This window comes from Alligator mississippiensis, chromosome 2 (genome assembly GCF_030867095.1).
Source record: "Alligator mississippiensis isolate rAllMis1 chromosome 2, rAllMis1, whole genome shotgun sequence".
Classification (NCBI taxonomy): Eukaryota; Metazoa; Chordata; order Crocodylia; family Alligatoridae; genus Alligator; species Alligator mississippiensis.
Window position 1 is genome coordinate 183,380,002 of NC_081825.1, and position 24,729 is coordinate 183,404,730.

General features: G+C 47.6%; 1 protein-coding gene across 1 annotated transcript in view; it reads left to right on the top strand.

Moving 5' to 3' along the window:
- The window catches only part of DRD4 (dopamine receptor D4), a 48,362-nt gene extending 26,848 nt beyond the window's left edge, over positions 1-21,514 (top strand). The window contains exons 2-4 of the mRNA XM_006263418.4: positions 14,027-14,139; positions 16,642-17,195; positions 21,196-21,514. Coding sequence (XP_006263480.1) covers positions 14,027-14,139; positions 16,642-17,195; positions 21,196-21,398 — 870 coding nt within the window. The 3' untranslated portion in view covers positions 21,399-21,514. The remainder of the gene's footprint in view (positions 1-14,026; positions 14,140-16,641; positions 17,196-21,195) is intronic.
- The last annotated feature ends 3,215 nt before the right edge of the window (positions 21,515-24,729 follow it).

Sequence of the window (24,729 nt, forward strand, 5' to 3'; positions counted from 1 at the left end):
GGACCGGGTGGGCCTAGCTGTTGTTGGAGCCCGCCGGGCTTCCCCTGGGTCCTACTGCCCCTGGTTCCTGTCATTTTTCGACCAGAACCAAGGGCAGAGAAATATTTTCTACATTTTTTTAGGGGCCCCGTGAGCCAGATAGAATGACCTCACGGGCCGCATCCCTGCCTGCAGGCCATATTTTGTCCACCCCTGCTTTAGCCTTCTTTCTGTCAGATACCTGCCCTGTCCATAAGAGGGTGCAATGCCTCACTTTCTTACACAGCATTTTGTTCAGTCCGTATTGATTTAAGTATCCCATGAAATGGAGCTTCCATTTGTTCTCTTGAGGGACTGTTACATGCACAAATGCATCATTGACTGTCTCAACTTACATTTTCACTGCCTGGCTTTCTTGCCTGCATACTGGCCTCTGGCTTGTAGTGTATCCAGGAAGAGCACAGCCCAACTGCAGATGCTGTCTCAGGCTGGCAAAGGGTGTTTGTACCCAAAAACTTGCAAAGAAGAATTTTTCCAACTATTTTAGTTGACCTAATAAGATATTGGATTTACCCAAAGAACCTTGTCTCTCAATGTCAAGAAACTTTTTCAGGTATCTAGCCTAAATTATTTTCTTTCTTAGCTTCATCCCATCTCTTTGCTAATCACCCCAAATAATGCCTCTCTCTCTCTCTCTCTTCCAAACATTTATATATTCTTAGCGTGTCATGTGCACTTCTCTATTGTCTCGTAGCCAAACTGCAAATTTAGCTCCTTTTCTCTTTCCTCATAAATATTTAGCTGTCTTCCTTCAGACACTGAGTTGATCTCTTCAACTCTCCTATCATTGCTGATGCCCTTGGGTCAACTTCCTCTCGTCTATCAACTTCTTCCTAGTAATGGTACCCTAAACTGAAATATTCCAGGGGTAATTCTAGCATTCAGAGGGAGTCTTATATTCCTCAGCCTTCATTATAAGGAAAAACATAGATAGTCACAATGTCTGTTATCAGCACTTTCAGGAAATCTGTTATATAAGCCTGGACTATCTTTCTTCTCCCAGTTGCTCTGGGTTTTAAACTGCTGTTGGCTTACCTGGAATAAGAAGCGTTCAGAGGTTACCAAGTGGTACTTGGGTGACACTGAATGAGGTAATTGACTCTTGTTACTCACACAAACCCTCCTTTGCTGACAGTTAATAAAACCTTCCAAGCTTGAGTCTGAATATGGCTTATTACCTTTGTGGACAAGCCAACAGGTCCTGAGAGCATCTGAAAACACAGACGCTCCCCGATCAGGAGGAAGACCAGGGAAAGGATGCATTGCTTTGGCTTTGTACTGTAGCTGACTGGCAATCTTCCAACCAAACTTTTTATACATTAGAACAGGGCTCCCAACCTTCAGCCTGAGGGACAGATCTAGTTCATGGCACCATGTCATGTAGCCCATGGGGGTTTCTCATGGGTCCAGAAAATTGGTGGTGGGAAAACAGCAGCACTGCTCCCCTGCTGCCAAACCTCTGGACCCATGGAGAGCCCCAGGCCCTATGCACTGGATCTGGTCCCTGATCCCAGCATGCAGGGCCAAGCAGTGTCAGGGCCCAGGGCCCAATCTCGGTGTGGGCGGCTGAGAGGAGATGGTACCGGCCCCCTAGGATCCAGTCCTGGTGCACAGAACAGAGAAGTGGAGATGCTAGACCCCAGGGCCCAATCTGGCCCACAAATGGGGTTGCGCCTATTGGGCCAAAAGGCTGAGCACCACTGTATTAGAAAGATGATTTGCTGAGATCCAAACTTTTTAGCTTACTGTACCAGGTTAGATGAATCTCTCTTTTGGCAGAAAGGGTTTCCTAGGTCCAGGATGGATTTTTTTTTTTTGGTCAAAATGAGTAAGAGAAGGCACCACACCACTGCAGAATAATTAATGTCCTTGGGACACAGGTGACCCGGAGTCAAGATGTTGGTCTGACTGAGATAGAGAGAGGGCTTGAACCTGAATCTCCCACCTGCCAAGGAAGTGTCCTGATCTGACTTTTCTGTGAGCGGGCTGTTTTTTAGCAAACAAACTTTTGAAAAATCTTGGTTTCATCCAGTACAGAACAAATTTAGAAACATCAAGGTTTCATGGGACAGAAAAGCCAACAACCACCCAGTTCCAGTTTCTATGGCAGCCCAGCTACTTACATGCACTACTGGAAGCAAATAGCAATAATAAAGGGAGCAGGTGCCTTCAAAACACTCTAATCCCAATTTCTGACCTCATGCCAACATTGTCTTGTGGACCTTGGTGGAGCTGGCATTTACTGGAAGGGAGGGAACATTGGCCACAGTGTCCCTAAAGCACATCTTACTTTTACAATGTTATCTGGCCCAACCAGGATGTGGTTGCTAACCTTTTTAGGGTTTTGCATCTACTGACACATTCTTCTGTTAGTTGTTTCTCTCTCTAACAAACTAAAAGAGGAGAATTTTCATTGCAAAAAAAATTCCTAGGAAGGCTCTTCTAAGATGCTAAAATAGGAAAAGCTCATCAAAACCTTTCTTCTTTCTTCTTTGTGACTGTCATTCAGATTCATGAATTATCATGATCGCTTATCTGTTCAGCACTGATAGTGAATTTGGCACAGGACAGAACCTGTCAGTGCCCTACCAGGGTTTGAAAGCTAGCACCATTTGTCACTGGAGATGTAAAATTATATTACACTCCATGGTCCTTTAGTTAAAACTATAAAGCTCTAAAAGGTTGTTCCCATTTTATGTATGGGTAAACTGAGGCACAGATTGAACTGCCCCAGATCAGAGAGAAACTAGAACAGGTATAGATAGAATTAAGTGAATGCCAGACTCCTAGCTCTCTCCTTTAACCACAGTATGTGTTGTGGGGGGTTTATTTGTTTTTTCAAATGCTAGGTATATCCCAGAATGTAGAGAGAGCGCAAAGCCAAGGCATCTCTAAATACTGAAGATTTGGAGCCACCATAATGAAGAATAGGGTCTGGGCATTTCCCTAGGCAACTGGTAAATTGGTAAATTAGCAAGACTGGCAAGAATCCTTAGCACTATAGCTAAACTAGTAGGTACAGCAAGAGTTGATCATCTACAACAAATATCCAGATAAAAGAGCAGATAGAAAAAATTAACATCACAGCCTGTCTCTGCAAAGTAGCAATTTCAGAGTAAAAGTAAAAGAGGGCAACTTCCCCCAACTTTATTAAAAGCAACTGCTTGAGTAAAAACTTCCCATCTGAGGAAAGTATGGGTGTGATGTTCATGGGTATTTTAATTTTATTAAAAAAATTAACTCCAACTATCTAATTAGATAGTTATTTAGCAGTCCTGTAGTTATTTAGAAGTCACTGGGCACATCTACACAAGATGTTTACTGTAAAGTAAACAAATTAGCTCTGCAGTAAAAGTCTCTCATGTTGCCATTTCTAAATCTCCTATTAGGCTGCAGGAAACTAATAAACTTTGCAGCAGGTTAGTACTTGTTAATACAGGTACTACCCTGGTGCCAAGCTTCTTTGTGTGCAGCAACACACGTGTAGATGCTGACCTGGCTGGCTGAGGCATGAGGCTGCTTCAGTGTGGGGGCTGCCTGCCCACTAGCCCTGCACTGGAGCACCCTTGTGCCCCAGCCAGCCTCTCTGCAGCACATTGAGCCTGGTCAGAGCAGTCCCAGGCTGACAGGCTGACACCTCCCCCCAGCCCCCCGGCCCTCTGCCAGCCCGGGCTGCTCCAACCTAGCTCAGCATGCTGTGCTCCCAGGTTCACGTGCAGACATGATACCCAGGAGCAATAAACTCTAGTGCAATAAGCACCAGTTTGCTTTGCTTTAATAGACTGTGTAGATGTGCCCACTGTCTACCTAGTGAGACATACTTCATTTACAAAATGACTGGTTCAGCCTATCCCATCAGGGATACAAAGTGTGCTTCTTCTTGGAATCATTCAGAACCACAACTTCCACTGACAAGCATGCAAATGATAAATATGCTCCTTGATCTGGCCCTGCAGCTGTAAAAAAACAAAACAAAACAAAACAAAAAAAACAACAACAACAAAACAAAAAAAACACGTCATGGACTGTCATACCAGACCTTCTATCGCATGCTTAGAGACGGAGTACTAGAATGGAGTATTAAAATGAAAAATAACGCTTGGAAGAGCTGTTGCCTACCAGCCATGTTTGTTGCTAATATATAAGACCTCTTTCATATGATTGCCTACCTTTTGTGGCTTTCTGTTGTCCGGTACAGTGGCCCAAAAGAACCAAGGGTGGAAAAATAGGTTCAAGTTTTTTCAGTGCAAACCGAAGGAGGGGAACAGGAGGGACAGATGTGGGTTTGGATTAAATTGATACACTTCATTTGATCCAACATAAAATGTTGTGCTTCATTTTTGTTATTTAATGGGTATTGTTTAATTAAGTATATTTAATAGACATATGTCATGAAGTCTCCAACTTAGAGCGGTCCAAATTGAACTCAAGTACCCATTGGATCTGAGTTGCATGTTACAGAAATCTTTGATGTACAGAGCATTGGGATAACTGCTTGAGATTTTGGTCTGTATCAGGGGTGCGCAAAATGCAGCCCATCGGCCAGATGCGGCCCACTAGGCCATGCTATCCAGTCTGTGGGACCCCTAAAAAAATTAGAAAAATTAATATTTATTTGCCCCTGGCTGCCTGTCATGCGGCTCTCGATGGCTTGCCAAAACTCAGTAAGCGGCCTTTGCCCAAAATAATTGCCCGCCCCTGGTCTATATCATGTTTAAAAACAGCTAACATCACAATTCATTGCAATGAGGAATTTGGTTTCTGAAAAGCAATCTTACATTTAAAGATAAAAATATTAAAAGCAGTGCACTAGCCAGTCAAACATACATATTGCAGCATGTAGCAGGAGCAGGACTAATATTGGAATATGATGCCTGCTTCTGGCATCCTCCTTGTTTTGAAAAGGATGTTAATAAATTTCTTTAAGTGTAGAAAAGAGCCAGAGGACTGACTTTCCTCTGTCTATAGGGTAAGGCCCTGGATAAATCAGTCTGTTTATCCAAGGGAAAGTGGATCACAGCCTAGAAGTATCTGCATGGGAAGTATTTTGATAGTAGGTGATTCTTCCGTCTATAAGGCAAAGGCATAGCAATAGCCCGTTGCTGGAAGCTGAATCTTGGCAAGTTTAAATGAAATTTAAAGATTTGCTCCTTAAGTGAGGGGAATTAGCCACTGTAGCAGCTTCCCTAGGAACATGGTGGATTCCTTGGAAATCTTTACAATGATATAGGACATATCTCTAAGGAGGAGAAATACCCAGTGCCAACCAGAGGTTATAGGCTTTATGCAAGATATTCTGGGTGAAATGTGTCACACACAAGGTCAGACTACATCCAAATTATCACACCTGGCCTTTAAACCTCTGTTTTCTGTTGGATCTCCAGGGGTAACAGGTTCTTAATCCCAGAAGAGCTGGTGGGAGGTTATGTGTGATTTCTTTTTCACTGAAATGACACCAAAGGCCTTACTTGGTGATCTGTTGCTGTTTGGCAACCTGCATCCACACCCACTACTTGGCCACCTACACCACACCTGCATGCATACCCACACATTCTGTTGCAGGAAAGATAGAGAGTAGGGGTGCAGTTCTGGGACATGCGGCAGGTAAAAGGCCAGTAGCAGAATTGGTTGGTAGCCTAACTTCACTCAAGTTGAGATAAACCTACTGAGGCTGAAACTCAAGGCACTGCTGTGCAAAGGGGTAAGTTGGGCTTGTTGACATAAGGCAGGTGTACAAGCTTGCCCTAAGGCAGATGCCATGTGGAGGGGCAAGGGGCATAGAAGTTGTGCTTCTATTCCACCGTGAGAGGGGACAGACACTTCTAGTTAAGCTGCTTGAGGCAGGAGCCATCTCTATCCTGAGTTTGCCCAGTGGGGTCCTGCTCTACTACCAGGACTCCTAAGTACTATTATGATGACTGAACAGGGCTCTAATTTCTCCTTTACCCAACTTGCACAGTGCAGTTGGAAGGACAGTGGGAGGCAGCAGGGGCAACTTGCTGGGCTCAATGAATTCAGCAGTGCTACATACCCCTAGCAAATCCCCCTCCCACCCCAACCAAGAGCTCCCATTTTCTTCCCTAATTATGGCACTGGCCGTATCTACCCTCATCTCTGCTTCCACATGTGGCAGCTTATAGATAGTAGCATAACCAGCAGTGGGTGACCAGGGCACTAGCCATTGAGGGGGCACATGAATGGCAGCAGCTGCTACTGCCTCTGAAACCCAGTTGCTTCATCTACCCCTACTGGCCTGGCCCCAGCTGCCCAGGGAGAAGACTTTGGCTGTTACACTTCTAGTTATAGGGTGCTCTCAGGTTTAACCAGCCAGGCAACATAGGTGGCTGCCTAGGCTGGCAAATAAAAGGGGGTGGCAAAAATGGTGGGCACCCTGCACATGCTCATTGGAGGCCAAGTCAAGAGTCTGGGCATGTGCTGAAATGATCAGGCACCTTCAGTACTAACTAGCCACCATTCCAGGACTCGCTTTGGCACCTGCCCTCACCAGGTCCCAGGTAGGTTATAGGGGAGGGTGGCAAAATTTTGTTTGCCTAGGGCAGCAAAAAATCTTTGTGCTGGTCCTGGGTGTCCTTGGTTTTCTTAGGTAACTATATTCTGTAGTTGTAGGGAAGGGATTGAAGGCATGACTTCAGAGGTTCTTTTAGTTAATGAGGAGCTGCAGATGCAGGGGACCACACACAGTGATCCAGGAGGTCTCCTCCAGTCCTATGTTACTATCTATAAAAGTGGCCAGTGCCGCTTACCATAACAGGCCCCCTTTATTGCTTGGTAAAATGCATAGGAAGCACAGTAGTGGTGACAAAGACCCTCTCTAGCCACTATCCCCTGAGTTTCAGAGGGTAATAGGAGCTCAGGATGGTGAGAGCAAGTCTGCAATCTTCCCTTCCATTGAATGAATAATAAGATAAGCATGGTCCAGTTATAGCTGAATGTGCATATTTTGACTGTTCGGATGAAGTTCTGTTTTCAAGGGCTGCTGATGCTTGAAAACAATGTTAGAGTAGATGCACCAGGGCTAAGACATCTTCAAAATACTTAAGTTGGGCAAGACCAGGGCTAGGGAGAGCTAGCCCAGGTCATTTGCCACTCTGTACCTGCTTCGGTTTCTTCATGTGGGTTAAGGATAGTGACCAGGTTTTAAAGTGTTTTGAGATTTAGGAATGGCAATAACACCCAAAGAACTTGGTGGTATCTTAGTTATTGAGACTCTGCTGTGTCTTTTAAAAGAATCTGAGAGAGGTCGGATGGAGACCTGATCAGGAAGAACATGCTTAATTTAACCAAGATGCACCAGTGTGCCTTGGGTGGTCCTCCCTTGATTTTTTTTTATTTTTATTTTTTTCCCAAATGCAGGAGAGTGTTTGTTTGTGGATGTGGAAGGTCAGAACATGCTTGTTCTGTGGCGCTGTATGTCGTTGTGTAATAACCAGTGTCATAGATTTCTAGAGTCGGAAGGGACCTGGTAGATCATCGGGTCCGACCCCTTGCACCAGGCAGGACAGAGCACTGGGGTTAAGTAACCCCAGCCAGATACCTGTCTAATCTCCTCTTGAACACCTCCAGGGCAGGAGAAAGCACCACCTCCCTTGGAAGCCCATTCCATATTTTGGCAACCCTTACCATGAAGAATTTCTTCCTTATGTCCGATCTAAATCTATTCTGCTTCAGTTTGTGGCCATTATTTCTGGTAACCCCGAGGAGTGCCCTGGTAAACAGATTGTCCCCTATTCCCTGCTGTCCCGTTTCTCCCCTCTCCCCCCCCCCCCCCCCCCGATGAGTTTGTATTGTAGGCAGCCACAAGATCACCTCTCAGCCTTCTCTTGCAGTGTTATGCAAGTCTCACTGAGATGCAGGAGTCTACTTGAGTTGATTTATGTGATGGTTTGTTTGAAACATGCACTCACACCAAGGTTAGGAATTAGTTAGCAGGCCAGATCATCATCTGCTGCAAATCAGGATAGTTCCATAGCAACCACTGGGGGCAGCTGAGAGACCCTGTGATCACACTCACTGGGAGTGTGAGTGATATATTTACACATGTAAAGAGATTAAGAGATTAATTTCCATTTGCGCAGAGTATACGTTGATGTAGACTGGATCCCAAATAACTATCCAGGCTTTGCGTGTAGCCACTAATGCAGTTACCTGCCCTTGCAGCAAACTGCTGTACAGGAGAGGGGGAAATTTTGCCCAGAAGTGCTAGACGCATTCCCTGCCTGCTCCAGTAAACCAGCTATTGTAGGACATGTAACTGGCCTCTCAAAACTTCAGCTTCTAAAGTCTTGTCCAAAAGACCTCTCTCCCCCTGCCCAGCACAGTGAACTTTGTGATGGGACATGCACATACAACACATCAACACCTGGAGGAAATGTGGAATGGACACATGATATCTCATTCTGTTCTTGTAAATAAACTGACAGGCTGTGATGTAGATGATTACACAGTCAGGTGGGTGGCAAATTGGCTTAGGGGTCACACCCAGCAAGTGCTGATGGATGGGTTGATATCGACCTGGAAAGATGTGGGCAGTGGAGTCCCACAAGGCTCGGTCCTTGAACCGGTGCTATTCACTGTCTTCATCAGAGATTTGGACAAGGGTGTGGAGAGCACCCTGTCCAAGTTCACAAATGATACCAAAAATTGGGGCAAAGTTAACACATCAGAGGATAGGGAACGGATTCAGGTGGATCTGGACAGGTCAAATAAAGGGTAGAACAAAATACGATGCAGTTCAACAAAGACAAGTGCAAAGTGCTGGACCTGGGCAAAAAGAACCACCAACAGACTTACAGGCTGGGGGGTGACCTCAGCAGCAGAAAGGGATCTTGGAGTCACAGTTGACTCCAAGATGAACACAAGTCGTCAATGTAACAAAGTGATCAAACCGCACTTTATCATGCATTAGCAGATGTATGACAAACAGGTCCAGAGAGGTGATGCTCTCTCCCTATGGTCAGGCCGCAGTTGGAGAACTGCATCCAGTTTTGGGCACCACATTTCAAGAGGGATGCGGAGAATCCTGAGAGGGTTCAGGGGAGGGCCACTCGTATGGTCAGAGGCCTGCAGGCAAGGCCCTACGAGGAGAGACTGAGGGACCTAGATCTCTTTGGCCTTCGCAGGGGGTTGGACTCTGACCTACTGAGGTCCTTTCTGACCCTAACATCTATGAATATACAGCCCTCTGCTAGTATAGGTTGCTCTATTCCAGAGCAAAGTTGCCCCTCGGAAAGGCAGGAGTAACCACACACCCCAGTGTAAGCTACAGCAGTGTATGGGTTGCGTGTCTACAGCTCTATGTATCTTCATCCCTGGGCTTGCCCCTTGCTCAGTTTTAAATTTATAGTTAGCTTCTCTGCCACCTATTGGTGAGGCATGGGAATAGCACCTCCTTCCTGAGCTATCTCAAAAGAGACGGTCACTAGGGCTGTGTGAAATTTTGGAAGCTGATTTGTTTTGGAGGTGTTTCGGTGCCCGAAACGCCACATCCAAATCAAAACAGAAGGCTCAGAAACATTTTGGAGTTTCAGAGCCGGGCTTACAAGGAAACAAAAACTAAGAAGAGGGAGGGGAAAGAGTGGGGGAAGGACTGCTCTGATATGGACATCTAGCTCCCCAGCTCCCTGCTCAGTTCACCAGCTCTTCCCTATTACACGGGGGTTCAGTAGGCTGCCGCTGCAAGCTGGGACCAGTGGCAGTTGCTTGGTGCAGCCCGTGCCAAGTGCCAGGAAGCCTGTGTGCTGCCACTGGCCCCCGCCTGCAGCAGCAGTCTGCTGAAACCCAGCATGCAGACCTGGGGGTCTGTGCCCTCCGGGAGAAGCTGCGGGGGATGAACAGAGAGCTGGGGAATTGAATTGGAGGCTGGGCAATCCCTGCCATGCAACCTGGCTCTGCAGGGAGCAGAGATCCATGCCGGGGTCTCCTCGCCGCCACCACTGCCCAGCCCGCACAGCCCCACATCGCTGGTGGAAGAGCAGTGGTGAGGAGACCCCGGCGCAGCTCTTTGCTCCCTACAGAGCTGAGTTGCGCAACCAGGAACCAGCAGGCTTGCTCACCACTGTGCTGCTTCCCTGCCCCGCGACCCGGCATGACGGGGATCTGAGATCCGGGCAGAGATCTCCTTGCCTGCACAGAGGGCAGCGGCCCTCCCGCTCCCCTGGAAGAGCCACCCATGGCCCCGTCCTGCTCCCCACTGGGGCCCCAAGTCCCACCTGACTGGGTAGGGCTGTGCAAAGCTTCCCTTGTAGCCCTTTCAAAACACATTTGGAGGAGATTTGGCAGAAACAAAAGAGGACAGTAATTTGAAACAAATCACTGTCCTCCGAAACAGCTGTATCCAAAACTGAACAAAACAGTCATTTTGCATAGCCCTTCTGATCACCTGTCTGCTCTGAACATGGGTGTCACTTTTACCTTGGTGTACAAAGTCAGTGTAAAATTTAGCAGTACTAAACTGGAGCTGCAGTGGTCTCTCATTCCACGCGATGCAGGAAGCTTCATGATACTCTGTTTTTCAGTCTACCTAGTAGTGTGAAAGAGTGTGAGTCTTCTCCAGCCCCACAGTTTGTGTTGTACTTGTGTGGGAGACGAGATGGTGGTGTTGCACTCATGAAAAGTGGTCTGACAGGCTTACAACACAGCTCTTATTCCTAACAGTGTTCCCACACACAGGCCTGTCTGAAGCCACCCCCAGCTGTGAATCGGCAAGACTGTGACTGACCACCAGCCTTGGTGTCACCCAGAGCCCTCTGGCTGCCCTTGCATGACACTAAAGCTGCACTGCGGTTTTTCCTATTTGTTTCCTCTCAAGCAATGCCCAAAGGTCTGATGGGGCTACACCAGCTCTTTTAGATCAATGAGCAGCTTTGGTTGTAGTCTGGACTGTGAGGTACTATTGCTTCATCTGTGACTCCTGGCTGGTGGAAGATGGAGTTATGACAAAGAGGCGCCATTCCAGCCAAGAGCACCCAGACAAGGATGGCCTTGTGAGTAAAATGCTAGACGTGGTTGAACATCCACCTCTGCTACAGGCTTCCTGTGTGACCCTGAATTTAATCCCTTTCTGCTTCACTTCTTCCCTAGTTGAAAAACAGAGACAATGACTATTGCCTTGGTCAGTCTCCTCTAGTTAAACCATGCGCTTCTGGGACAGGAGCATATATGTATAGTCCCTACCACACCAGGGCTCTGGTCTCGGCCAGTGCCTCTCACCATCACCATAACGATTGTGGTAGTTTGGGGGAGTGATTTCTCTGCCAGTGGGGTGCTGTTCTGTGTGTGTGTGTGTGTGTGTGTGTGTGTGTGACTGGAAGGAGGGAGTAGGTTTTTGGGGGCTGTGGTGTCATCAGCACACTGACAATACTGAGTTCCAGCTCTTCTCCTCATCAGACCAAAGCACCATGGAGTCTCTTTTTCCAAGTGTTTGGCTGAGAGAGGGATATTAGGGCAGCTGGTAGCTCTGGGAAGCCATTGAGAGTTGCTTTCTGCAGAAGGGGGCAGACAGCTCATTGCTAGTTTTGCAGTGTTGGCATCCCTTTGAATCTTTGCACCTGGACCTTTTAGCTGGAGCAGCTTGGCCTGTGCTACCCCTTCACCCCTCTGTGTCCAAAGAGGAATTCTTCCTCAGACATATGTCCTTCACTGTGACACCTATGGGGAGGTGACTTTGCAGCCTGCTCACCCTTCCTCTGGTGCCAAATGCTAGGTTTTCCTGCACAGAGGAACTTCTTTCTGCTCTTACAGAGCATGCTCAGGGGAGCCCAAAAGCCTCATCACCATCCTGTGCTCCAGAGACTGCAGCAATGGGAGGTGTGAACTGCAGCACCTCTGTGGGCGCCTATACAGTATGTGAGCACCAAGGCTGTAATGATAGCATGTGGGAGCAGGCTTACTTAGATTGCATAGACATTAGGGTTGGAAGGGACCTCGCAAGATCATTGGGTCCAGCACCCAGTTGAATCCGCTGGAGCGTGGTAATTACTGTGCTCCAGCAGACTCTAGCATCTCATTTATCAGCATCCCGGCACTTAAAAATAGCAGTGGGGGCACTTTAAAGCTTGCCGAATGAGCTTTAGTTAAAGTAACCCCACTGCCATTTTTAAGCTCAGGGACACTGATATGAGATGCTCCCCCCCCCACCCCCAACTCCTGTGTATGGCGTTTATACACATATCAGACTGGTGTAGAGTCAGTGGTGACTTGTCTGTGCAGACAAGACCCTGGGATCCTGGCTACGTTTTCAGCTGCTGCAGCCCATATGGTTATGCCAATGCATTACAAAGGATTTAACTCAAATGGCTTGATTCCTAGTTATGGTGGAGACAGGACTTGGCTGTAACATGCTTGCTCTCAGTTTCTTCTGCATTTCCTTTCAGCTTTGTATGTGCTTCCCAGGTGGAACTGGCTCATAAGAGCTGAGGTGGGAGCTGTACATTTGGGTTACTAAGTCCAGCTTGCTTCTGAGCATATACAGTAGCCCAGGTCTGGTCAGTGAGGGATCTTGTCAGGCCAGAATGGAAGCAAATATGTGTAGGCACCTTGGTTGTTTTGGGGATGTGGGTGAAACAGGATCACACTTAGGGACAGATCCTATTCCACTTGTTATGCACCCAAATGGATTTCACCACCGAAGTGTGATCCTATGCCACCTTGTTCGAGGCCCTGAAAACGCAGTATTCCTACCTACACTTCGTAACACAATAGCCTTTAAAAGACACCCATTTCCTATAAACATTTTCTGCTGCTCAGTCAGTCGAACCATTGTGGTTGCATCATGTGGGGTTATAGACGCTGCAAAAGGAGCTCCATGCTCCAGCTAATCGGTTAAAACCAAATGTGGGGACAGCCTGGAAAAAAAATTGCTAATGGCCTCTTTGCTTTGTCTGGTGGCTGTGATTTATACCAAGAGGTATAATATTCCCTAAACTAGAATTGCTTTGATATACTCCCCAGAGTTTTACTTCTCGTGCTCTGTGATAATGAAATAGTTGTTTAATAATGAATAAGAAATTACGTGCACAATTACTTACAAATGGGATGTTTTTACTGGAAGCAAGTGAAAACATGTGAGAGATCAGGACCTGCAAATTACCTAGGAACACTTCTCTGATTTAATCAGTTCCATCAATTAAACCAATACCCCTGCAGCGCTTCTGGTTGGTTGCACTCATGCATGAGTTTTAAGTGTTTAAGGTTGCAGATGGAAAAAACGATTCTCCTACTGCTGCCACCTTATCAGCACTGGATGGGTTGTGCTATATCTCACGTCTGCTGGGGTTTATATGTGCTGAACTTTCAGTGATTCTCGGCCATGGTGCTGTAGTACCCTGGGGTGGCTTGAGATCCTTTCAAGGATGTTGTAGGGTATCGCACCATGTTAGGTATGCAAACATGGTTCCCACGATTAAACCCAGAGATTTCACGTAGGAATCCACAGTGTTAAAAATGTGCCAACCTGTTGCGGGTTTTCCACCTTTGCAACAGAAGAATTGCTCTATTATCTTTCTGTAGTCAAAAATTGAGTGAAAATAAAGAGCTGGCATTTTCTAAGGGGTGTCTGGAGTCTAAAAAGGTTGAGAACCATGGAGTTATATGTTCCCTGGGTCATACAACCTTACCCTGGCCTCACCCTTCCGTTGGGCTGGAAACTTAAGGGATAACAAAGCTATGAGCTACAAGGTGTGAATAATCTACCTGTGTGGATGTCATCTCCATAGGAGATTATAATGATGACTGAGCGGGATTACTTGACTTCAGGGCTTTTTTTATTCTAGGACAATCCTAGATTTTGTGAATGTCTCTGGGAGTCAGTTATTGAAATGCAAGGAAGTTACACTTAAAGTTCTCATATACCACCCCCCCCCCCCCACACACACACACTGCCCATTGCAGAGTCCAAATAACATGTGCACCCCTTCCAGGGCCTGTGCAGGGTGGGATAGTAGCATGCATTGACTTTTTCTGCCTTCAGTTCCAGGGAGGAGTGTGGTCCTTGAGCACTGTGCTGTGTGATGCCCTGATGACCATGGATGTGATGCTGTGCACAGCCTCCATCTTCAACCTCTGCGCAATCAGTGTGGATCGGTAAGCACACCCCACTGCTCCTCTGCCTGCCCCCCACTGTCCTCTAGGCTTGATGCCCAGGTTCATGGCCCCCACCCTCCCATGGGAATTCAGCACCCAGATGAGACATTCCCAGGTCTGCGTCCGTGAGCTCCACCTCAGGGTAGCTATGTTCCCCACTGCTATGCACCCATTCCCCCCCGAGGGAAATCCCTCCTCCATTAGCTCTGGTTTTCCCCTTGCTCTGACCTCCATTTCTGTGGCAACTGAGCCCTTCCTGCCCCTGAAGCCCTAATGCTCAGTGTGCCGCACACCTCTCTGAGCTATCATTTTTACTGCAGTGGACAGGAGTGATAGCCATATGTTATGACACTGAAGGCAGAGCCAGCCCTTTGGTTGGTGAGATCTGGGCCTCGGTGGGTCTCAGTAAATGAAACGTCTAGAATTACCCCTTTGGTCACTTAGAAGCCACAATTCTGGAATCTAATTCTTGCCTTGGAGGAAGAAGGGCAAAAGGAGCATTAAGCCTCTGAGCCCACTCAGTCTTGATCTCTCTGCTAGGATTGCTTACAGGTGTGCTCTGTACACCTGCCCAGTATGAAATGGACAGAGACCATCAACCGCATTTATACCTAGGCCATCAAGCAGCTGCCAGATGCATGATTTGTGTTTAGGGTCTGTGAGCATAGCTGCTTTCCTAGTCTGCTCCCGCTTAGTGTTTCACTTTGGGAGTTTTCCTTGCTGTTTTCCTCTCTGGCTCTTGTTGCTTTCAAATAAGCTAAGCAGAGCCCACCATTGCAGGCTGAGGTGGTGATTAGGAACAAAGCATTGTTTTTGCCCCATAAAAAGCTGCTTGTTCTCAAGGCCCATTTCCCTTTCCAGGAGGCAGAGTTAGATTTTGGAGGAGACATTCATTACCCAGATACAGAAAGCTGGTGGGTAGCTATCACTAGATCAGTAGAGGATGCTCTGTCGAGCTCTATTGGCTTTTTCGCTTCTCAGTTCCAAGTCTTCCAGGATGCCAGCTCGACCACTGCCTTGGAACAAGAGTGCACAAGTCTCTCACTAAAGAATGTAATTAAATCCCCAGGCACTCACTTGACTTGCATTTCAGTCAGCCAGCCATGGCATGTCCACAGTGTAAGAGGGCTACAGACGTGAGGATTAATATTTCTGTCCATGCATTCATTAGATACACTGGGAACTATTCCATGGCCAAGGCCTTCAGTAATCCCCTAAATGTAACATGCATCATCTGCCTCATGGAATCAACTGGGTTCAGAGCCAGCAGTTTTCTGGAACGTCAATCAAGGAAAAGAGGAGCTTAATGGGCTCATATGAGACTGGCTTATGATAAAGACTAATCTGCATCCATCTCGTATGTGTGCAGTGTCCCTCATTAGGAAGCACCTCATGCTCCAGTCTGCAGCTCCAGGAACACCACAATTCCAAGAAGGGAAGGAGCACATGGGCCTTGTGTTGGTACAAAGTAGACCATGGGAGTGCATTGCACTACTGTAGTGGGAACTCAAATTGGGAATAAAATGGGAGATCTCTTACCTTATTTATTCATGTACCACTCTGGTCTTTTTCCATAAAATTAGTGATTGAAAATTGGGGTGCACGTCTTAAACAAGGAAGAAAATTCTGAACAATTTGGTTAAAAGAGAAAAATCTTTTTGGCATCATTCTGCCTTCCCAAAACAAGGTGCATGTCTTATCTGGGGGCGTGCAGTATGTGAGTAAATATAGTCTTCTAGGCAAATGAAAGGCAATTTGTTGGGGTCCTACACAATTTTTAGGGTGAAGGAAAGGCAACATCTCTCTTCCCTTGTTAGGTCTTTCAGCAGGGAGGCAAATCTGGAACCAGTACATTGGGGCAGTATGTGATATATTCTTAGGGCATGGTGTTGGCACAGATGTATTGGTCTAAAATAGGCAGCCAGTTTGAGGGAAGGGTAGCCTTGGAAGAGATGGTACATTTCTAGGAGATTGGGGCAGGGAGTGAGTCAGGGAAAACCTGAGGGGGCAGTCGCTTTAGAAGGTGGAGTGACCATCACCCAGACAAGTATCTGGCACAGTTTCCCTTCCCTGTCCCCAACACCCAACGTGGCAGTCAACTAACAGATCTTACCCCAAAGGGTTTATACCCAGTCATGGGCAGAGGAGAGGACCTGGATTTGTCTGCTGCAACTTAAGATGATTCATGACTGGTAACAGTGATGCAGTGACCATGGTGCAGACTCCTAACACAGGTACACCACGTAGGTACCCTGCAGGGCTAATGCTGGTATGGCCAACTTGAGACTGTTCCACTGGGCAGAAGCATGTTAGGGTGACAGCAGTGAATATCTCTCATGAAACCTGGGTGCAACAATCTCTAAAATACTTGGGGGATGGATAGTGTGATGCTGCCCACAGCCTGGGTGAGAGGGGGTCTGGCCCTACAAGACTGTTCAACCAGCTCCCCTGTTGGGTACAGGGGCAGGCCACTGGATCTGACCCCTGTTTTACTTGTCACAGGTTCATCGCTGTCTCCATCCCACTGAACTATAACCGGCGGCAGATCGACCTGCGCCAGATCATTCTCATTTCCACCACGTGGATCTTTGCTTTTGCCGTGGCTTCGCCAGTCATCTTTGGCCTCAACAATGTCCCCAACCGAGACCCTACTTCATGTCGCCTGGAGGATAACAATTACATCATCTACTCCTCTATCTGCTCCTTCTTCATCCCCTGCCCAGTCATGCTGGTTCTCTACTGTGCCATGTTCCAGGGACTTAAGCACTGGGAGGAGACTAGGAAGGCCAAGCTGCGAAGCAGCATGTGTGCAGGCAACAGGACGTTGTACTGCCCATCACCCCTCTTTGAGAGGAATCACATGGACATCAGGCTGGAGGAGCGCAACCTGTACAACCACTCTGAGTGCTCTTTGCCCAAGGGGTACATGATGAACAATGGTATTCAAACTGTCTCTTACCCTCACCTCAAGTACACCCACCCAGAACACAAACGGAAACAGGCCAAGATCAATGGCCGTGAGAGGAAGGCTATGAAGGTGCTACCAGTTGTAGTTGGTGAGTGGGTGGTCCTGGTTATATAGGTACTGGAGGGGGAGGGTGGTGGTGGTGTCACACTGGGGGCCAGATTTTCCAGAAGGGCTTGGGATGTGGGTATTGCTGGGTACCTGCTGGGTTTTGGGTGTAGGTAGAAAGGTGTCTCTAATTTTTGGTGCTTAAACAGGGTCTAAGTGATCTTGCAAATCTGGACTTGAGCGTAGGCATGTTTAGGCACTTGTAATTGGAGCTGGCATGCAGTTTGGAAATCTGGGTCCAGCAGGACTCCCTGCTCCCTTCCTCCCAGTTACAATGCTTCTTCCCACCCAGTCCCTCAGCCAGGATTAATATTGGACTGCATCAAAGACAACTTGATTTAGGAATAGGTAAAATGTAGGTCTCTCTTATCTGCTTCTGATACCGCCATTCTGGGAATGGTCTGATGTGATTCATACAAATTGGGCCTTGCCAGACTCTTCCATTCCAGCTTGGCAACTTTTCTTGCCAGCCTTGCACCCAAGGAGGGGATAGAGGCTTCCTGTACACCCAAAGAATAGCACTCCCAGGACAGCAGATCTACTGAGGATGGAGGGAGGAACCCATGTGGCACCAGTTCTCTGCTTTTGTCTCCAGACAGCCAGGCTGAGATCTGGAAGTGCTTGCCAAAGCACTGAGGGTGGAAATATTTAAGACACTTATTTTATAAGACAGAGCTCACATTGACCTCAGTATGTGGTAGATAAACATCTATCCCAGGCAACCGATTATGACAGAGTCCTGTCCTCTCTGCAGTTTCTGCACTAGCTATAACATGGCACCAAACAGGTGCCACAGGGTAGAGAAGCGGGTCTCCCCAGACCTGCTACCTCTGCTAGAGCTAAGCTGCAGAAGCAGAGCAGCTAAATCTGCTGTGCCTGGCCAAATGCACACTGTTGCCCACATCGCCAGCAGCTCTGGGCTCTTGCCAAAAGTCAGGACTTACCATTGCAGGGTTGGAGATTTGGCCGTGGGGATGCACAGTTCAGTGTTTCTCGCACCTAAAAAGAGAAATAGGGTCACTAGCTGTCCTGGTTGAACTGCTATGGTTCATTGCCAGTGAGGAGAAGCCATGGCTGAGCCAAACTGCTCTGGCCACATGGCCTTCTAGTGAGGAGCTTTCCTGTCCAGAATTACTCACCGCTCCGTCCTGCGTTTGGTTCATGCCTCTGTCAGTTCCATTGTCCTGTTATGGCTAGCCATGAGACTCTTCAAAGCCTTTAGTAGCTAAAGGTGTAATGAGACCCAGCGACTGGGAGTTAGCCTAATTCAAATGGAAACTAAATACAGCCTTTACCGGCAAAGATAACGAATCCTTGGAACAGCTTAAGGAAGAAAGTGTGACAGTCTGTCATCAGGGCGGGTGTTTAAATTGTGGCAGCCTGGCCATGGAAAAGCCTTGCCAGAGCAAAACCCTGAGTTGGTGGGTTTGACATGGGTGCAATCTGCAGCCTTGTGGTCCCTGGAATCTGTGAATCCTCATAGAGCTAATGACCTCACATAGCTCTCCAAGGAGACTCGTTACAAGCTGCTTACTAATTTGTGGGGCCAAATGCACAGGTTTCGGGGCCATTACTGAAAAGGGACCAAATGCTACCCCTGGAGCCCAGCGCTGAGGAGCAAAGGTACTGTCCTGCTGACATGCCCTCTAGCTGCTAAGACCTTTAATCCAGTAGGACAACTTTCTACAGAAGTCAGACTGCAGAAGTTGGTGATCCCTTTTGCTCTTGGACCTTTGGACCAAGACCCCCACTTGGAATATGCCAGCTCTTAGCATTCACTCACTTTTTTTTCAACCATGGAAAATAACAGCAAATTTTCCATTGCAAAGAGTGCAGCAAGACCACAGTAGATCAGAATGTTTTTGACACTACAGGTTCCTGGTTTAAATCTCTTGTGTTTACCTTGTGAGTCATATGTAGGTGTGAGCACACCTAGCAGTGCTAATAACTGAGTGCAGCACACCACAGACCCCTTAAAAGACACTCTCAGCACCCCGGGGTGCTGTGGCACTGTGGTTGAGAATCACTGCTTTAGACTGTATATGGAAAGTTGGAGCTCTGAGTCCAGACCAGTCCGGTATGGGTTATCCATATTGCAGGATTCCATTTTTTTAGAGGGGGCTTTGAGACTGGCTCCAGGTGAGATCTTCATTTAGAAATGTACATGTGGAGACCCTGTTGTAGCTGTATGCGAGCATCCTAGACGGTAATGGAGACAGCTCACAGGAAGGTATGGTAGCTCTGTCTCCATTTTCCAGCAGAGGTGTGGAGGCACAGGCAGACACAGAGCCATATCTCTGACAGGGCCTTAAGTGCTGCATTGCAACACCTGCCTTTCACACATGCCTCAGAAAGGGCTCCATGAAAGCCAGACCACTGAGCAGGCAGCTGCCTCCTGTAGCCAATAGAAAATAATGGAAGGGGGGGCCTGAGCCTGTCTTGCATGGGGAGCTAGGATTCATAGCTATGAACTCTTTCCTGGAGCTCAGTCTCCTGAGCTGTGCCATTGCTTTCTTGCACAGACCAGAGGGGAGCTGGGTGGTGCTGCCTGCCCTTCCTTTAGGGTGCAGCTCATCAGCATGGAGTATAGCAATCCTAAATTTGAGTGGGTGTACACGTGCAAGTAATCTGGGAGCAGTTTACTCAAGAGTAAATTACTCTTGAGACTAAATTCTCCTGGGAATGGCTGTATATGTGCAGGGACATGGGAGAAGATTTTCTGCTCCTAGCAGCAGATTGCTCCCACTCCCTGTGGCCCTGCAACTGGCTCCTGCAGCAGCCAGGAGGAGCTCTAGGCTCTTGCTGCTGAGGTGGACTCTGCCATCAGAGCCTGGGCGGGGAAAATGTTCCCCCTGCCCCGACAGCAGAGAGCTTCCAGCCCTGGCCCCGCTATTGCTCAGTGTGGGCTGGGAGCTCTCTGCTGCCAGGGCAGGGGGGCATTGTCCCAGCCTGAGCTCCCATGGCAGAGCCCGCCCCAGCTGCAGGCAGTAATCTCCCACCCCCTGCTGCCCAGCTGACCAGGAGCACATTTGCTCCTGGTCAGCTGGCTGAACCAAACTGCTCAGCCTCTCTTCTCTTCTTTAGCTGAGTTGGGTGGGTAGCCAGCAGCACTTACCAGGTCAGCTGAGGGCCCTAACCTAGCCAGCCATATCTGTGAAATCAGCCTACCAACTAATTCAGTAAGCACCACTGCCCTAGCACCCAGGGCTCTGCTCTGCTTTAAAAACACGGCTTCTGCAGCTAGAGTCTGTGCTGGGGGAAAGGGAAAGTAGCTGCAACCAGCAGGTTCGCTTATGTTCCCACCCCTGCGCAGGACATGCAGTATTACTTTGTCTCCTTCACCCTCCTCCCCACAAAGGCTCAAGTTGTAGAAGCTGCTGTTACTGTATTTCCATGCTTAAAACACACACCCTATTTTTCAGCAGCTGGTCTTTCTTGTATGCAAGAAAATATGGAAGAGTCTTTCTTCTTGAAACTGTTTGGCTTTGTATAAATATTCATTAAGTAACAGGGAGAGACTGTAGCTTCTGTAGCACAGTGGTTTGGGCAGATGTGTAGGCTGTGTGATATTCAAGTTTGAGACGAGCCTGGGGTAGCCTGGAATACAAGCTACACACAGCTTGATTTGGGCTGTTTAGCCCCGTGGTGAGAACACTGCTGTACAGGGTGTAGAGCCTGGGTTCTAGTCCAACAGAGGGTGGATTTTTGTCCGATGATGCTTTTAATATAGAGACAGTGCTGGGCTAAAGAGACAAGTGAACTGAGCAGCAGGTGGAAAAAGGAGGGGCAGGGAGAAGCAACAGTAGATCAGTTATGGAGCTGGGAAGAGAAGTGTGCTATCTGCCTTAGCTCATTGCCTCTAAAGCATGTTGCCTGTACTGCCCTCACAGTTGCGCATGCAGGCTCAACCCCAGTCTCACCTCCTCCCTAAGTTGCCACTTGTACATGGTGCATTTACCAATTCTGCCCTTTCTCTTTCATAGGTGTTTTCCTCTTCTGCTGGACGCCCTTCTTTGTGGTCCACATCACAGGAGCCATATGTACAACCTGCAACATCCCCACTAAAGTCACCAGCATTGTCACGTGGCTGGGCTACGTCAACAGTGCTCTGAACCCCATCATCTACACTATCTTCAACGCTGAGTTCAGGAACTTCTTCCGCAAAGTGTTGCACTTCTTTTGTTAATGCTGCCAGTGCCAGGAGCCAACATGGCAGCAGGGAGAGGAGGTCCAGCCTTGGGAGAGGACTGGTTTTGTTGGGGGTTTTTGTATAGTTCATTAAAATTTTATTTCTTGTTATGATCCTTTGTTTTTCCAGTTTCTTTCCACATAGGGAAGGACCCCCAGTGCAATCCAGGACAACATCCTTCTCTGCCACTTGTTGTGCCTGTTACCCAGTGCCTGGTGCTATTCCCCACCCCTTAAACCAGAGTGGGAATTCAGACTGGGCACCTGGGTAGATTGCAGTGTGGAGAACTGGAAGGAGGAATGCAGAGACTGCCATGCCAAAACTGGTCCATTCACTCCATTCTCTCATGTTTCTCAACAACCAAAGTGAAATGCATCAGGAAAAGTCATAAGGTTATCACACAGCATCTGCTCTGCCTTCCTGAACCATTCTGGGAGAACCTGTTGGGAGGTGGGGGCATGGTGGAAGATATAATTTTGTCCTGCTCTCCTGAGCACTGAACCAGTAATGCTGTGGCCTGGCGGTTAGAAGTGAATGGTACCCACTTAGCCCAAAATAACATTTAGCAAACTGGTGGTTAAGTGACCCACTACAGATGGAACCGGGAACTGTGACTTTACAAGCCAGGCCTTTGAAGTACCTCACCAGCCCTGCCAGAGTAGCATGGACCACTTCAGTGGAGATTTTAAAGATGGAATAATTAGGGGACCTCATTGGTATGAGTTGATCATTTTTAAAGAAGCTGGTTTACCTGTTAACAGATGCCAGTGGGATGAGCCTGAGTGAGGGACTTGTAAACAATGGTGCTCACCCTCTGAATTAAGATGTTCTGGCCATGTCCCACCTGGGCCCTGATGGCTTCCAAGTCCTGTGCCAGGACAGAAGCTGTGGGGGCAAAGCAGGAAATACAGGCATCTTTTCTCAAAGGGATCCTTAGAAACAATTCTGGGCAACGAGTGTTATCACATGCTTACCCTGGTCTCTTACCTGGGATTTAGCTTTATCCCCTTACCATTCATGCTGCAAAACCTCTATCCTGGTGCCTTAAATCTGAACTAGCATCCCTGCACAGGGACATGGGTTAGAGCACAGGTTCCACTGTAACCTGTGTTGGTTGAATTTTACACTGAGGACACAGGGCAAACTATCTGCTTCCTGATAGTTTTTGTTTCCTGCAGTTCCCTCTGAAAGCCAACCAACCAACTGGGGAAAAAAATCCTAGAGCATGTCAGCACCAAGACTCAGGGGATATGTTCTCTCTCTCTGTGCATGTGCACACAAGGAGAAAACAGCAAATTTGAGAGGGCTGTGCAGGCTCACCCAGGTGTCTGCTGTCACTTGGGTTCCGAGCATTGTAGACATGGCTCCAGCCAGAATTTGTCCCAGTAGCTTCCAGCTGCATTGGGGCTCCTCCTCTCTTCAAACCACTGCTGCATGATGTGCACCCTGGGTCAAACCTTACCCACAACATGCAACCAGCTGCTCTACTGCCCCTCCAGACTGGTTGTTCTGCATCCCAGAAGCAGGAGCTCCCCAGGAGTTAAGGATGCTATCACACAGGAAAAAAATGCAAGCTCAGATTCAGCCAACCCCACTTGTAGCAGGCTCGAGGAGAGGCAACCTGGGTAATCAGGATCAGGGTGAGCAGCTGAGAATGTCTCGGCTCTAATCCCAGTTCAGGCACTGCTTTGCTCTGAGTGGCAACTTATACTATTCTAATTTTTCAGTGGTGCTGAGTAAGCGCAGTTCTCAAAGAGCTTGATAAGAGCTGCAGGTGCTCCGTGCTCCTGAAAAAAAGTGAGCCACATTCAATTGGGGCACTGTGCATTGGTTTTCTCAGCTGTGAAATGGGAACAATGCTTGTTCCCAAAGGTGTCCGACTATTACGAAGGCAGACTGCTAGCAATAATAGCAGAACCAAAGAGGGAAGAGCAATTCAGTAAAGCATGGAATACTTGGGCTTTATTTCTGAAAACAAGGAAGAACCAGCCATGCAGAGAAAACAAGTATGCTCAGACTACCTCATGCTAACTGAGGTGGTGCTGTCAGATGCTTTGCTGGGTTTTATTTTAATCCAGATGTTAGTTTCTCCCCGACACCTCTGACACTACAGAAAAATACAGCTCTTTCTCATCTTTCCAACCAGCTCCTGAGCAAACTTACTGCTGGGAGGGACTCTGTGGCTTCCCGTGGTGATAAGTAGTTAAAAAAGGCCATTTTGCAGGCTAGTCAAATTGCCTCTCTCATTATCTGTCTCTGCACAGCAGGTGCTTTGCTAACAGCTGGACAGGCTGTCCTCAAGCAGCCAGAACTAATGCTCACGTTCTTGCAATAGCTTGCCCATGTTAAAAAGCCAGGAATAATCACTGAGAAAGTGGGTTTGTACCTTCTAAAGGGCAGAAACATTGAGCCTCCTGGTATCCAGTTTTGCTGGAGTGGGCTTTAAGACATCTAGTGTGAGCGCTTGCCCCTTAATTAAGGAGGCAGGGAGAGCAGGTTGGAGGTGAGATGCTGAATGCCTAATTCAGACTTCCCTTCCCTCTAGCATTCATCACCAGTCAGTGGAGTTATACAGCACCACAAGAAACAAAATATTAAACTCTCTAAGGTAACATGCATCCATGCTCAGTGGCTGGACCTCCATTCAGCCTGTCATGATTTTACTAGTTCTCTGACGCTGATGAGGACAAAAGCCTGGTCTAGTCTAGTACTCTCAACACTGCTAACCCTGGTAGAGGTAGCTGGCCGGAAGGTCCCACCAATGGAAAATATGTTTAAAATTCCTCTTTCTTAAAAAAGAGAGAGAGAGTTTTCCACAGTAGACAAGAATGCCTAATAGTAAAACAAAAATATATAGTATGACCTTTTCAGGCTATTGGCCATTTTAAAGCAGCATAACAGAGAACAAAGTTCTTTTATCTTCCCTTTGTGGATCCCTGATAAAGGTGAGCAGGAAGAAACTTACCTCAGGTCCCACCTTGAGGCCAATACAGAGGGATGGGCTGTGAACCATGCAGTCTGCCCTGTGAAGAGCTAAGTGGACTTCAGCTCTGGTCCTCATGATCTGTGGGCTGCATTTCTCTAATGGGAACAAAACAGCCCTGGAAATGTGTCTAATACCTGCAGGGTTTGATGATGCTTGTGTTGCCATCATCTGCAAGAGATACAGCGAGAAACTTTTAACAACATACCCCTTCCATCAGCCATAGCTCTGATGTTCCTCCTCCTTGCCCCCCAAGTCCAGCCACCAACTTTCTAGTAGACCATCCTTCAGCTCTGTCACTCAAAATCCATCAAATTCTTTTCCTCAGCCAAAACCCAGCATCCC